Raw genomic sequence first — 14,738 nt, forward strand, 5'->3', positions numbered from 1 at the left:
CCGTGTCGTCCCAGCCTGGTCCTGCTGACCTTTCGGTGGTTCGAGTAAACACAGGGAGCCCGTCCGGACGTGTGTTAACCATTGTTCTGCCCGATTTTGACCCATGTCCTATCTGTGGTGCGGTGAAGGCTACTATCAGGGCCCTGTTGAGTCACCTCGACAGCGCTCACCGGATAGTGGAGTTGCGTTGGGCATGCCGCAAGTGCGGGCTCTCCCGGCCGAAACGCCACTCGATCAGTTGTCACCTACCGTGGTGCAAAGGGGGCCCTTCCCCCAATCGGGTGAATAGCGGCACGTTCATTTGCGAATATTGCCCTAGAGCGTTTGTGTCGGTCCGGGGGCTCACCCTGCACAAGCGGCATACGCACCATGGAGAATACTTGCGGGAAAGATCGGATGGGGCCGGTGGCAGGCATAAGCCGGCGCGGGCTCAACCATGCCTTCTTAAATGTCTCGTGTCCGATCGTTCGATGAGCCACCCGCCGGACCATTTCATCCGGAGAGTGAAACAGACCGTGGATCCTTCGCGCCTGTATAGCCGGGACGATTCGTGCAAGCCTCGGGATACCCAGACCGCCGCTGGACTGTTTAGAAAACAGTCGACTACGACCACATCACAAACTGCAGCCTCAAAAATGGATCAATGAACTAAATCATGGTATAGCATTATTGAGTTTTATTCCACATTGTTTTTCTTATTATATCTATTTCATGTTTGTTACACTGCAATTTAACGTTTCCGATTATATTCCTTTCTTTTAAAAATCACCATTATCACCATCAGCATAATCTTTCTCTCAGAACAGCTTTGGGTTTGCACAGACCAGCTCAACAACTCACAAACCACACTGTACCAATGACCAGAGGTTAATGGGGTGCTTGGCCTTTCTGGTTTGAAATTCCTCATTCAGCAGATTAAACAAATACCAATGATGGCCTTAATTGGTGTACACTGTCTTCAACTAAAAACACAGCTGCTGTTTTTCAGCTGATACTGGAGCTCTCTTTACGACTTAATGGAGGCCCTGCAACATATTCCTGACTCCCTGATAATAAACTAGTAGCGAAGGCTATTGTACAAATATAAACATGAAAATTCACTCTATTTTCTAATGCTTCACTGTCAGGCGTGGAAGAATTACTCAAATCCTTAACTAAACGAAACAGTACAAATATGTAAACAAATGGAATTACAAGTCTTCACATTCTGAACCCTTAAGTTAAGGTACTGATGTATTATGAGCAAAATATCATAAGTAAACATTCTCATCATATAGAAATTGGCTCCTCAGTGTTAAATTATTACATGACCCGAGACACTTTTAGATTGAAGATACTCCTGTGTAACCAGACTTTCACTGTTGTAGATGGTAAGATGGAGCTTATTTTTACTTATTCATATACGTAGTGTAGTCCAGTAGGCAGCCAAACAAGGAACTTTCTTGTGTTTATTTTTGTAAAATATAGGTTAATTTTCTCAACTGCAAAGAGACAACGAGACACTACTTTTTTGGGAACAACTGGTTTTACACAGTGCGTAAAAGCTTATACTATGTTTTATGTAAAAGCTGTAAAAGCTGTTAGATAAATGTAGCAAAGTAAACAAGTAGACGTACAGTTTTAATCTGAAATGTAGTGGAGTAGGCCTCGAGGTATGAAGTAGCATGACATGGAAACACTGAAGTAAAGTGCCTTGGGCAGTAAATGCAGGGTACTTAAATACCTACACTTCCGTCAGATAGCACTGATCTTTAGAAACAGTTAAGTGTGGTAAAACCTTTTAAAACTGCCCCTTTGCTCCACCCATCGCTGTGTGGGTCTGGTCCATTACTCTGACACAGAGTGGGACATCTTAACATGGTGATCCTCTGACTTCTGCAGCGCCACTAACAAGTCAAAACTGCACTTTAACCATTTTTATTAAAGGTAGGTTGTAGCAATGAAATTAAAATGTCGAAACACTGCAGTGTGAATGTGCTTCATCTTTAATATCGGAGCCAGTTACGATATTGGGCTACGTCTAAAAGTAATGGACTAGCTGTACAAACTAACACGTAGTAGGGTTTAGCGGTTAATGTTAGACGACTTGTACAATCTAGCTTCTTAGCCGATTTGTACATTTAAAATGACTGCGTTATGCGTAACTTATTTTAAAGAGGGAATGTTGTATTTTTCTTCATTCAAACAACATGACACAACTCTAACTAAGCTAATGCTAGTGCATTGAAGGTACTGCACGTGTAACTAATTAGTAACTTGTCTTAAAAAGTAGAATGTGTTAAATCAACGAAACGTTACTTTGTTTACATTCTGGAGTCTTGCGAATGATAAGATATCAGGTCCAATAACTTACTTTAAACTCTCTCTCTCTCGTTCTTAGTTATCTTTATCAATAGATGTAAGTACAGATAGGGATATTCTTACTGGTCTTTTGGTGCACATTATTTCACGATTCAGTGGTTATTTTGGTCGTCCAGTCAGTTGAGGTTTTCAATGTAACAGCAGTTTTCCATATAGGTAATGTTAACGTTACATAGGGGAAATGAAACGAGAGTCCCGTATTGTGATAAGGTAACCATAGATAAACGCTAGTAGGCCTAAATGATCTTACATATTAGACTGGATAAAGTGTAAAATGATGATATACCTGAAGTACATGTTTAGTCCACTAGGGGGGCTCGAGTGCAACTAAACAGGCACAGCTGAGTGTCAATAGTTAATCCTATTTATGTATTGTATCCTGATCATAACACATTATGCTCAACCATTGGCTTTAAATTAAAGCACCACCACTATAATCCAGTATTGATGTTGTTGTTCTCCAATTTAAACAGTTACAGCAAATATTTAGCGTTTGGACTGGACAAGACATTTGAGGACATCACCTTGGACTCCGTGGAACTGGGATGGCCAGTCTTTCAGTATTTTCTGATGTTTCAGAAACTTAAACGGTGAATCAATCATTTAAAAAATAATCAGCGGATTATTCGATGGTGAAAATAATCGTTAGTAGCAGACCTAATTGCAATAGTCTACAAATAAATCCGATTACAGAGAAGAAGTTAAACATTTATCATACATTACATCATATATGTGACACTGGACAGCAATTGCCAAATATATATGCCAGATGCTTTCAGCACCCATGATCAGAAGCCAGCAATACTATTTGATTACCCAATGCGTCTATTTATAACCGGGTGTATACGGCATGGCAGAGACAAGCACCCAGGTGTCCCTAGTCAACAATGCTATGCACTGTAGGCTCTGTATATTTTTCTTAAACCTAACCAAGCTTGTTGCTCAAACCTAACCTATTCTCACCCGGGTGCAAATAGACACTCCAAATATGAATATATAGCTTATACATATATATTTTAAAATTTAGATTCAAAGTGCACGTTTCGTCCACAAGGGAGAGATCGAGTGCAAACTACCGCTGCTTTGTTGCAACTGAGTGCTCGAGGTCCCCCTTGTTTATTTATCATATCAGATTCACGTGTCGAACCATAAACATAAAACAATTCACAGAATTGTATTACATTGTTTTTGTCATTATAAAAACTAAGCCTGTTTCTCAGAAACAGCTGCCATGTGGTCACTGTGGTCAAAATGGTTTAGTCTTTTGTTTCATCATATATTTTGTGTACATAAGTGCAACCAATAACAGAAGAACGATTTGTGCCGCCATAGTCCGATCATTTATCCGGTTTATTGTTAGAAACATTATCAGTACCCGAATATTACAGAACATTTCAGTTTTTATGGTCATCATGCATATCACATCCTTATTTATTCGTATGATGTATTATTACTATTGTTAGTAGTATTGTAATTTCTACCTTTGTGTGTAGAAATGGTGGGCTACTAGTTGTACCTGTTTCATTGACGTGCAGAAATCATGCAATTTGTGCAGGTTTCTCATGCGTTTTGGAGCGAAGCAGTCAGCAGTCGGCTCTTTTGTTCCGAGAGCAGATCCAGCGTGTGTGTGTGTGTGTGTGTGTGTGTGTGTGTGAGAGAGAGAGAGGGAGAGAGAGAGAGAGAGAGAGAGAGAGAGAGAGAGAGAGAGAGAGAGAGAGAGAGGCTGTTTTTGGGTGAGGAGGAGAGAGAGAGCGGGATGCTGACATATTCCTGATAGATGGCTAAAATGGCGAAAGCTTGTTCGACCCCAGCGAGCCACCAAACTGTAGCACTGTAGGTCGGAACATGTAGTAGCTGAAGCTGGATATCTGTGTGTGTGTTTTTTTTTTTACTCTCCCGTCTTTTCACCTGCACGTTGTCTTCTGCAAGTGCTGGAATATTTTCTAGAAGTGTTCAAATGGCATCCACAAGGCGCCGCCGCCTTGTTCCGTGCTTTTGGGGAATACTCCTAAATGCTTTAATCGGTAAGTGGCATTATCTCATTGCCGGAGTGGAGAGTATCGCGCTGCAGGGTAGCGTTGTGCAGGATAACCGCTGTTCGGGTGCTGCTCTCCGGAGCCAGCTGCATGCTTCAAGAAGCGATACTCGCTGCTGACCAGTAACCCTGAACTTGGCCTTTCTCTGTAAATGCCAATGTGGACTGAAGACTGGTACCGGAGTCGTGTGCACTGCGGAATTTGTACCCGCAGGTTACTGAGTTACACGCGGATACTTGGTAGTGTATTGAAAGTTAAATTTGGTGTGCATCCTGCAGAACTTTAAATGTTATAGCAGGCTATTGGTGTTGTTTCACCATCACTTCATATGCGCAATAAATCAAGTCTAGGTGGCTTATGAGCACCATAATAATACATGGTAGTCACGTGCAACGCAGTCAGTAGAGTTTTTAGCTCGTTATCAATGTTGATGGGAGCACGTTTAGAAGAATGTAAAGAATCGTCTGCTGAAAGGTGTCCAGTTGGTGCATTGAGAAAGTCACATTTTTTGCGATACAAGAGCTGCGAACTCTGCAGAAAGTGCTTCTTTTTCTGCTGTAGTTGTCCCCATGACTGTCTTTTAATCAGGTGTCCCAGTATGTAACGACATGGCTGCAGAGTTGGAGCCACTTTCAGTGTTATTGTTTATCACATGGTCTCAATATTACAAATGCAGCACTATTACATGAAGCACTTTTAAGCTCTATTACAAATGCTTTAATGAAACTTAAATGAACCAGATATTAAGACATTGTAGTTTTATGCTTATTGGCTTTTGAGTGGCAATTTACTATTTATAATTAACTCTTCAAAATAACTTTTAAAGGTGATATACTTTAAGAAGTATGGAGTTTTTTTCATCTCAGTGGACTTTTGGACTGATGACGCTCTTGATTGGTGAGTCCTTACAGCACACCACCCTGTGGCTGGTTGAACTGACAGCGGTTATTTCTCTGAGAATAGATTGTGATTGACTGTGGTTATTGCCTGCTGGGGAGAATATTTGTACAGATTAAATGTCAAGACTGTCCCTCTCCTCCTTTTCAAATTTAATTTTTTGGTCCCTTTGTTCACTATGATAGACTTCTCTCTCTTTGTGAGGCCCCTTATTAATTCAAAGGCAGGATAGACTATTGAGTATTTGCAAAGCATACCACACAGGGTCCCACAATGGCCTTGACTAAAATCATAAAGGCCAGTATACAGTGGTTCATAATATGTTCAGTCAGGGCACTGGGAACAAAAACTTCAGAAAACACAGCTCTGTGATGGATGTGGTTCCAATCTAACCATCCCATTAAAGAACTTAAGCTCTTTTTGAGTCTACCTCAGAGATTAGATTCAGTTAAGATGAAGGCACTTTTTATGACATTTCAAGCAGAGTTGATAATAAGTAATAAGAGGAATATTTTCATTAGATCTCTCATGGCACGAAGAGCTGAAACTCTTACGCAAAATGCAAGCATTCGGAAGATCTCATGATATTAAAATTTGAGTGTATGAAAAGGCAAGTGTGTTTGCTTCAAACGGACTGACTGAGATAGCTTGTGTCTTTCAAGCTTCAGGAAAAAAGACCGTATCAATGTTAAATCAAGACACGCAAGAGATAAACACTCAGAACTTTCATAATCTGTTCATGTTCCTGCTCATTGAAGTATTTAGAAACTCATTCATTATAATCCAAAGCTTGCAGTATAGTTTATTCGCCTATAGAAAGATGCTGCAGATGAGTACTGTGAGACAAGATTGTACAGGACATTGAGAGGTGAATTGCGCAACAGCTGCACTACATCTACTACCATGCCAACACATGGACTATTTCTCAGCATTTTTACTACCTATGACTGTCATTTCTGTCCAATTATCGCTGAGCTGCTGCTGTTATTATAACAAGTGAATACCAGCCGTCTTGAAACTACATGCTCATGAGAATCAAGGAAGCTAGAAATGAAGGGTATCGATTAATAATGTATCAAGCAGCAGCCTATAGATGAGAATACAATCAATGCTGCATGCATGATCTATACTCTGCTGTTCCATCCGTGCACATATACTTGATCTAAGTGCAAATATATGACTTTTGCTGTGCACGGTTGAAGGCACCTTTTATAGTGATAAGTCTATTTCTGTTTAATACTCACTATTTGTGAAATATAGTTGACATGCATCATTTTTGTGAAAATGCAGCCTTAGCTCTCCATCTCCAGCTCAGTGAGATTAATGGAGGATAAATTGACAATTCTTGTCGAGTAGAATACATTTTCCCACATTTCAAACAAACCTAACATGATGCAAACTGCAGCAGTCTGTCATAGCAAATTAAATTGGTTATTTAGAAATATGTTGCATTTATTGTTATGGTGAATATTTAAGAGTGAGCTGCAACAGATGGATGCCGAGAGAGCAAGGGGAGAAAGCAAGTCACTTAGCAATACAAACTACCTACATGTATAACAATGTACTATTCGGATATGTTGTGTAGCATACTAAATCTAATCAATGAAAAAAAAGAAATTCCATAGGGGCATCATATGATATGGTGCCGCCAAGCCAAGAAGCCTGTGGTGTGTCCTAAGCTCTCTTAGCTTTATCAGTGGTACTTGTGTGTGTGTGTGCTAACTCCATCTGTCTGTCAGTAGCTGGTGTGTGATCCTCACTTTACTGTTGCAGCAGTAAACCTTTGTGCCAGCCAGCCACACTTATCTGTCAATAGTAAGCCAGAGCATGAGCCACACTTAGCCAACACTTGTCTCTGGTCTCACCCAGTAATCCAACTTGCTAGTGTCTCTTTCCTCTGCATTACGATGTGTGTGTGTGTGTGTGTGTGTCTGTAAGTCTCCTTATTTAACCATGAAAATCCATGCCTGAAAAATACTCATGTCTGTGAACATGTGTTTCTGTGGATATGCCGTGTTCTTGCCACCAGTTTCCACAGCTGTGCTCTCCTCTCGGCTCACGCTCTGGATGCTCAGCATTCACAGGTGGCTTTAACCTACGCCAACACAAAGCGCAAAATCCACCTATCCCTTGTTTCTTTTGGCCTCGCTTATCTCCTTTGTCTTATTGGGTCTGTCAGATCATTCAGCACTGTATCCAAACAGATTTTCTCTAACCCTTTTTCACAATGTTGTTTGTAACCTTCTACCCACCCGGAGCTCAGCATTACATTAGCCAGTCACTCTAGCAACATACTTTATTCATTAGGAAAGCCAGAGCCCAAGAACATTGTTCAAGCTAATGGAAGAAACTGATTAGCCTAATCGAAGTAACGAGGAAGTATATACAACATCAATAAAGTTGTTTAATCAACTCCAGATCAATGCCGTTGTAACACATTGAACACTCAACCGTTATCATCCTGTTTGCTGCATGGCCGGATAACATTGACTGATGCCATTTGACAGCTTTGAAAGCTGTAAATACAAAGCCTCCAATATATCTGTCAATCTGATCTGATGTAAAACACTCTCATGTGTGTTACATCCTCAAATTTGTCCAGAAGCATTTTGCTCAGTGTCTAATACTTTATTTGTGAATTATCCATATTTTGATCAAAACATGAAGTGTGACTGACTTGATGTGTGGCTGCAGGCTCTTTGAATGCTATTCTCTTCTCTGCTGGCAGCCTCTCATGTGAAAACATGTGATCTTTGTTGGACTAAAAGAGATGGAGCTCATGTGGCCAGCATCAGGTTTTGGAGAGCAGCAGCCAGGCTGGGATCACTGCCTGCCAGCTAAGGGTTAAATATTTCTCCACCACTACCCCCTTGTTTTTCACAAGTGGTAGCACTGATGTCTCTCTGGTCCCATGGCCATTTACTTTCCGTGCGTGTTGAGTGAAAAAAAAAGGGCGAGGGGGGGGTCACAGAAAGAGAGGAGAGCAAGAAGAGAGGAAGAGGAAAAGTTTCTTTGCATTATACTCTATACGTGATCTTCATGGAGGAGTGTGTCAATGAATTCCTTGTCTGCACCTAAGGCGAAGTATTTCTCGGCTGGAATTTGAGGGATGAAGCCGGAGGTTCTCTGTTTTGACCCTTGTGCTTTGCACCCCCCTACTGCCCTCCCCTAGCCCCCCTCCCACCAGATTCCAGGGCCTGGGGCAGAGACTGGTAGTGCTTAGTCCATCAGCAGCTGAAACATGATACCAAGAGAGCCCGCTAAGCTCCTCTTTTATAGTACCAAGTCAGGTCAGGCTGTTTACATCCTTTATTTATTGTTCTCCCGCTCCCCCCTTTTTTACCCTCAGAAACTGCAAATACTAAAAAAATCCGGTCCTCTCTCACGTCACTATGAAGTGGGAAGCATCACCACAAATAAGTTTAGTCACATATTTTGTGTTGAGTAGTAAAAAAGAACACAGCTACCACGATGATAAAGTGGTTGCCATTCTTCTTGTTTGTTTGAGTGTGAGGGTTGATGTAAAAATGAATGTTTAAGCCACAACTCTTGCAGTCCTTCGTGACCCTGGCTAGTGAGTAGGTATGCTATGGAAGTTAGGGATGGAAAATGATTGAATGGATGAGTAAATACAGCTTCAGTGTTGTGGTTCACCGTCGGTATCGCTAAATATTTACTCAGTGTCCACTAACTATCTGTTTCTCAAACATTAATGGAGTTTTACCATGACAACTGAGAAAACCTATTCAATGAAAAAGACCTTGTTTGGCCGCTCTTGTATACAAGGTCAAGAATGAACCTTCACGCTCAACTACATAGTTATCATATGTGTGTGTGTCTCTCTTCAGGTGTGATGTGCGAAGCGGAGCTCTCCTTCACACTGGAGCCCAGTGACATCATTGCTGTACAGGAGCAGCCGCTCATGCTCCACTGCCAGGTGGACGGCATCCCCCCAATTACGACACAGTGGAGGCACAACGGTCTGCTTTTAACTCAGGATCAGCATCACGCCACCTTCATCAATGGCTCACTCCTGATCGCTCACTTCCAGAAGACCAAATCCCATGGCTCATCTGACGACGGCGACTACGAGTGTATGGCCCAGAATTCTTTTGGGCTGGTGGTGAGCCGCAAGGCTCGTATTCAGGCAGCCAGTAAGTCTCTTCCTTTGTCTTTTAGTGATGTAGGATGTATGACAGTTGTAAGGACTGTATGTGCTTGAGGGGGGGGGGGGGGGGGGGATGTATTTCAAGTTCTTGACGTTTAGTTTGATTGCCTACATTCAGACATGACAATGGCATCCATCTTTCATCCAACTCTCCTTAAAGGAAATATCACAAATGGGTTTTAATTTTAATCCGTTTTCGAACCTGTTTGTGTTAGTTGTTATCTTTAAATTCCGATTTAACTTCATCTTGAATTATATTATTATCTTAAGGTACCAACTCAATGGTTTGTCTGGGCTTAATTATGTTGTCAGGATGTAAAGTCCCAAGTGTCAGAAAAATAAACCACAATTGAGCAATGCAGACATGACACAAGCAGACTCTGCAACCACTTACATACGTTTGATGAAGTTGTGATCTGTGTTCCCTACAAATGTAAACAATGTAATTCAAACATCGCATAATCACATTTCCGTCCAGTGCCAGTCATTAAGGTATTGCTGTGCTGTAAATTTACTTAATTTTTCTGGGTGTGGAGTCATTTGAATATTTGATTATCATTCTTTGAGTTTAATGAACTTTCCGATGCTCATCTACAGTGCTGCTTAGAAATTCAAGCTTTTGAGTTTAGCATTAACTAGCGCTCATGCTGAGAGTCTCCAAGCTGCTTTGTAAGAGTGCAATAAGCTTGAAGCAACTCAGCAGCCCACTCACTGGTGGAGGCATCCAGATAAATCTTCTCTGGCTTGACCACTAAATCTCTTATTTGAAGTCACTCTAGTTCAACATTAAGTTCTCAGCATTGTTGCCATGGTTAATTTACATTTGCATCATATCGTAGTCAATCTGACTGTCTGTCTCTTCTCTTTGCTTTCACACATACACAGTGCATGTCTCAACTTACTTTAAATCAAAGGCATCAAGGATGTGCACATCCCTCTGGGGACACGCTGAGATGTTGCAGCAGCAGCTTTAGCGATACTGTAATGTTAGACACTGTGTTGAGTTAAGACTTTTTCGAAGGCTCTGTTATATATAGTCTGTAAAACAGAGATGGACAAAGGCTCGCAGAAGCCTGTTGATTCCCGGGCTGTGTGTAGACAGCACACTGCTGTGCTGTTGTGGCCAATACAGCTTTTCCACTCAGCAGGATAGGGAGGTTAGCATGCATGTCTCACTGGCCAAAGAGAAAAGTCACTTCAGCTCAGTGGCTGGCGCTGTCAAACACATCATGCAACCTTTTAAGGCCTCCCCTTCCTTTTCAAAGGTCAGATTTTAGCAGCTTTTTAAATGCATTTTTTTCTTTTTTTTATTGTGCTTCAGGAAAAAGTCTTCAGTATTGTCCCCCAAATTTTAATTTCACAGAATTGCTTTGACATATTGGTAAGAAAGCATGAGGAAGATGAAAATCCATAGATTTATGAACACAGAGTTCATCACCTGAACAGGGTGCAGAGAAAACAATCGACTTATCCTTTTGATTTGTACTGCAGCGATGTACAGTGTATTATTTATGACTTCAATATCTGATAGCACATGTTATTCACTTTTATTGGTATTTCCTTGAAATGTTCGATGAAAACGTTTTAACCAGAGGGAGAATCAGTTTGATTGACTCAAGCTCTTGTAAACAGTTTAAGTAGTATACACTAGCCTCAAAGTTAGCTTATTAAAGCGTCTCTTCCATACTTTAAGGAAACAGGGCGGCATATTTCTGGGAGAATACTGTGATTCGAGTATGTCGTGCTCTGCATTTTGAAAACGTATTCGTTGACTGCATTGCTTAAAGTGTAGATTTGTAAAGTACAGAGTTGGGATGCCGTGGAGTCATCCAGCACTCCAGTGCTCTCTTCACTTAGCCAAGAATTATGCAAGACTAGAGCAATCCTGCATCACTCATCTGTTTCTGAAAGGCTGTGATGTGAATACAGATTTAATCTTGGTGAATGAACCTGACCTGGAGCACACCTTGGACTTGGTGGTTCAAGTTTAAAATCATTCATGGTGGAAACATTCTGTTTTGTCGGTGCTTTGCTCTTCTGCAGATCCTTTTCTTCTTTTCCTGTTGTCTTGTATTGATTGGGAAGGCACTGAAGCATTACTGAAAGTCACATTCTGACCACTGCCCTTTTGGGTTGTATTGAGCAGTCTTTGAGGGGGAGGCATTGAATGAGTAGAGGCTCTGCTGTAATGATAGTCTTTCCCCCCTTAATGGAGTCTCACTTCTATCAAGGAAGCAAGAAGCCGTCACTGTGAAAATAATCCTCCAGGGACCCTTCAAAGGGACTCGCAAGATACAAACTTCTGTTACCCATCATCACTTATACCTTTTGTATTTTGGAAGATTTTCCAGAAAACAATAATGTTGTTTTTTCTCTGTGAATTTGACCATGTCTTTTTGTTGTCATTGCCTTGCATTGTATGAAAGATGGCCCACTTCTTTTTTAAGTCATATTGATGAGGCTTTCTTTGCACCATTAGTTGTGGTCGTTGACTGCCAGTCTAACCTCGTGATCTTGTATTTTCCCTGTTGTGTCACAGTAAAGTAACATATTTCCACCATTCATTAGTCATAACAGATGTCCTACCTGCAGTCTTTGAAAGGCTTTATAGATGATTTTTGTAATGTACATTCAGAAAAAAAATGGTAATCGTCCTTCATTACCCAGCTTGTTTCACACCTCAGCCTCTAGGTTCCTGCAGGCGATGGTTCAGTACAGAAGTGTTCCCCAAGCCTGATCAAGCCTCAATTTGTCAGACTATTATGTTTTTGGTCTTCAATATAAGGTCTGAAAGGAGCTTAATCTTTGATGTGAAGTGTATTCTACGGGGATTTTGGCAATCGCCGGTCTGTGTCATTTTGTTTATGAAGAGAAATGGCCCAAAACTAGTTAATGCTCTCCTTACAAAGATCACTGACTAGTGTTTGTTTCTTTTTCTGTTCCAAGTGTTTGTTAATGTTGATGCTTTCTTTGTGTTTTTGAGGTAATTTGCTGTGTTATAGTCCCTCTTACAACAGCTCTCACTTGTACCACTGTGATGCAATGGGTGGTGTGATTACTGAAGAGTCTTTATAGCCCTCCCAGTGGATAAAGCTTCCATCCTACCCTCCACACTACCTCCCTCCATAAATTTCACTTTTTATTTGCTTGACAACCATTTGTGCGAGCTCACTGTCGGGGGCTGGTATAGGACGGACTCCCCGTTGCCCCTCTAAATCGGCGGTCGGTCCAGGAAACTCTTTTTTCCTCCTAAATGTTATCTCTTTGATGGTCGGTTTCTCTCTCTCTCTCTCTCTCTCTCTCTCTCTCTCTCTCTCTCTCTCTCTCTTTCCTGAGTTTCTCTAGGACCTCCTCATTAGCTTACGTTCAGGAAGCTTTTCATCATTTGGATGAATGACAAGCCTGGTACAGTGGGCCTGGACGGGGCTACTGCCCCTCCCCCACATCAAACCCGCGTCACCAGGCAACACATCACAAAAGCCCCCCTGTTACAAAATAGCTTTTAGGATCAATTGAAATGACTTTCTTTTGTCTGTTTGTCTGGAATTAATTGGAAAGAGTTGAAGCTTTGTTCGGAAATAGTTTTTTCCCAGTCCTATCCATATGTGGAGACTACAATTGACCTCAGGGACCATTCAAAAATATGTGAACTGGGCTTAGAAAAGACAAAGTCAGGGCCGACATGAAGAGAGTGAAAACAGAAATAGTAAAAAAAAATAAAAAATTTCCGTATTATTTATTTTATTGACTATAAAATATAAAGCCCTTGGCTGCTGGATGATCATTGTTTAATGTTGTTTGCCTTGTTTGATTCTGAAATGGTCATGGTGAATTCAACTGCCTTTATAATGGTAGGCTCTTGAATGAGACTTTAATAAAAAAAGAAGAACCCAGATGGCTGTAAAGAGTGAAATAGGAGAAGACACAGGATGCCTGTAAAAGTGTCTCAGTTTATACCCATGCCTCGCACTTATGTAAATTTAACTCCTTTCAGCGGTATAAATGTAAATTTATACTTACATATAAAGTGTGATGTCGACCGGGCAGAGTCCGATAGAAACTACACGTGTAGCTGTGGCAGAAGATGAGAAGTTGCAATATGCTACATTTAAAATCTACGCGGATGGATTGCCACTAGCAGCTACTCCGATTCAGACACCATTTATTGAGAGTGATTTATGGGGAGCCCCTGTTAGTGTATGTCAGAGTGTTTGTACGTGTGCATGTGTTTGGAGGGTCGACGGTGGCTCTCCATCACCCTCCGACCTTCCTGTCCCTACCCCTTTCATGGCCTCCTGCCTGGGTGAATGCTGAAGCGCTATCCCCACATCTCCTTGCAGCTCCCTTTGTCTGCCAAACCCCGCCCTCGATCTGCCCCCCCCCCCCAACCTTGCTCTTCTCTGCTCGCTTGCCACGAAGCGAGTCATCTCTCTGTCATATAGATTAGCCAACTAAATGCCATATACGCTTTGACATTTAAACATGAAGCCTTATAGTGTTTTCTTTTCATCCTTACAAAATCAAGATTAGTGCATGCAGCAGACCTACTGCATTATTGACATTGCAGCATTAGTAACTTCATTTATTGCGGTTTTGGAGGAAAAGGCATATATGGCATTGCCACAAAGCAAATATCGAATAGTCATCGTTGTATTCCTCTCACTGATATCATTCCTCTCAATGATTATCCTGGCTTGAAAACATCACATGTTAGTAGTAGTAGTGCATACAGACATGGCCTATGACTACCCTGTTCCTTCCTTTAGGCAGGTATGCGGCTGATGTTAAACCAGAATGTTCCCTCCTGCTGTGTGGTCAGCGCCTCTCCATCTGTCCGCCAAAGTGTCAGAAGGATTGAGGAAGAAAGGGATCTTCTCTTCTTTTTTTACTGCACCGATTAGGTGGGCACAAGGGATGAGAGCTCTGACTGCTGCTGTGTAGTTACACCCAAAATCGGTTAATTAAGGTACACCTGCAGACTAAATACTCAGATCTCATTGCCTGCTTTATTTGAGTTGATTAAGAATTGGCTACAGTGTGTAAAAGATTGTATTACTTGTTATAGAGTAGCAACCAGCCTTTTAGAAGTGGTTCTGAGCAGGTCCTTTTCCTATACTCTGGTAGGGTAAACAACTGCCAGTGTCATTGTCTCCCTCTGTCCTTCTCTCTCCCTGTCTTTCTCTCCCATGCCTATAAAGATGCTGTTTGTCCTCTATGGGTTGCCTTTTTTCTCAGGGAGCTGCATAAACACAGCAATACTGAATGCCCCTGATGCC

General features: G+C 41.5%; 1 protein-coding gene across 1 annotated transcript in view; it reads left to right on the forward strand.

The window, feature by feature from the left end:
- The first annotated feature begins 3,873 nt into the window (after positions 1–3,873).
- Positions 3,874–14,738, forward strand: part of igdcc3 (immunoglobulin superfamily, DCC subclass, member 3) — a 52,168-nt gene continuing 41,303 nt past the window's right edge. Inside the window, exons 1-2 of the mRNA XM_076110129.1 lie at positions 3,874–4,385; positions 9,143–9,448. Coding sequence (XP_075966244.1) covers positions 4,319–4,385; positions 9,143–9,448 — 373 coding nt within the window. The 5' untranslated portion in view covers positions 3,874–4,318. The remainder of the gene's footprint in view (positions 4,386–9,142; positions 9,449–14,738) is intronic.

The sequence above is a fragment of the Anarhichas minor genome, unplaced genomic scaffold, assembly GCF_050575085.1.
Source record: "Anarhichas minor isolate MPS153535 unplaced genomic scaffold, ASM5057508v1 ptg000042l, whole genome shotgun sequence".
Taxonomy (NCBI): Eukaryota; Metazoa; Chordata; class Actinopteri; order Perciformes; family Anarhichadidae; genus Anarhichas; species Anarhichas minor.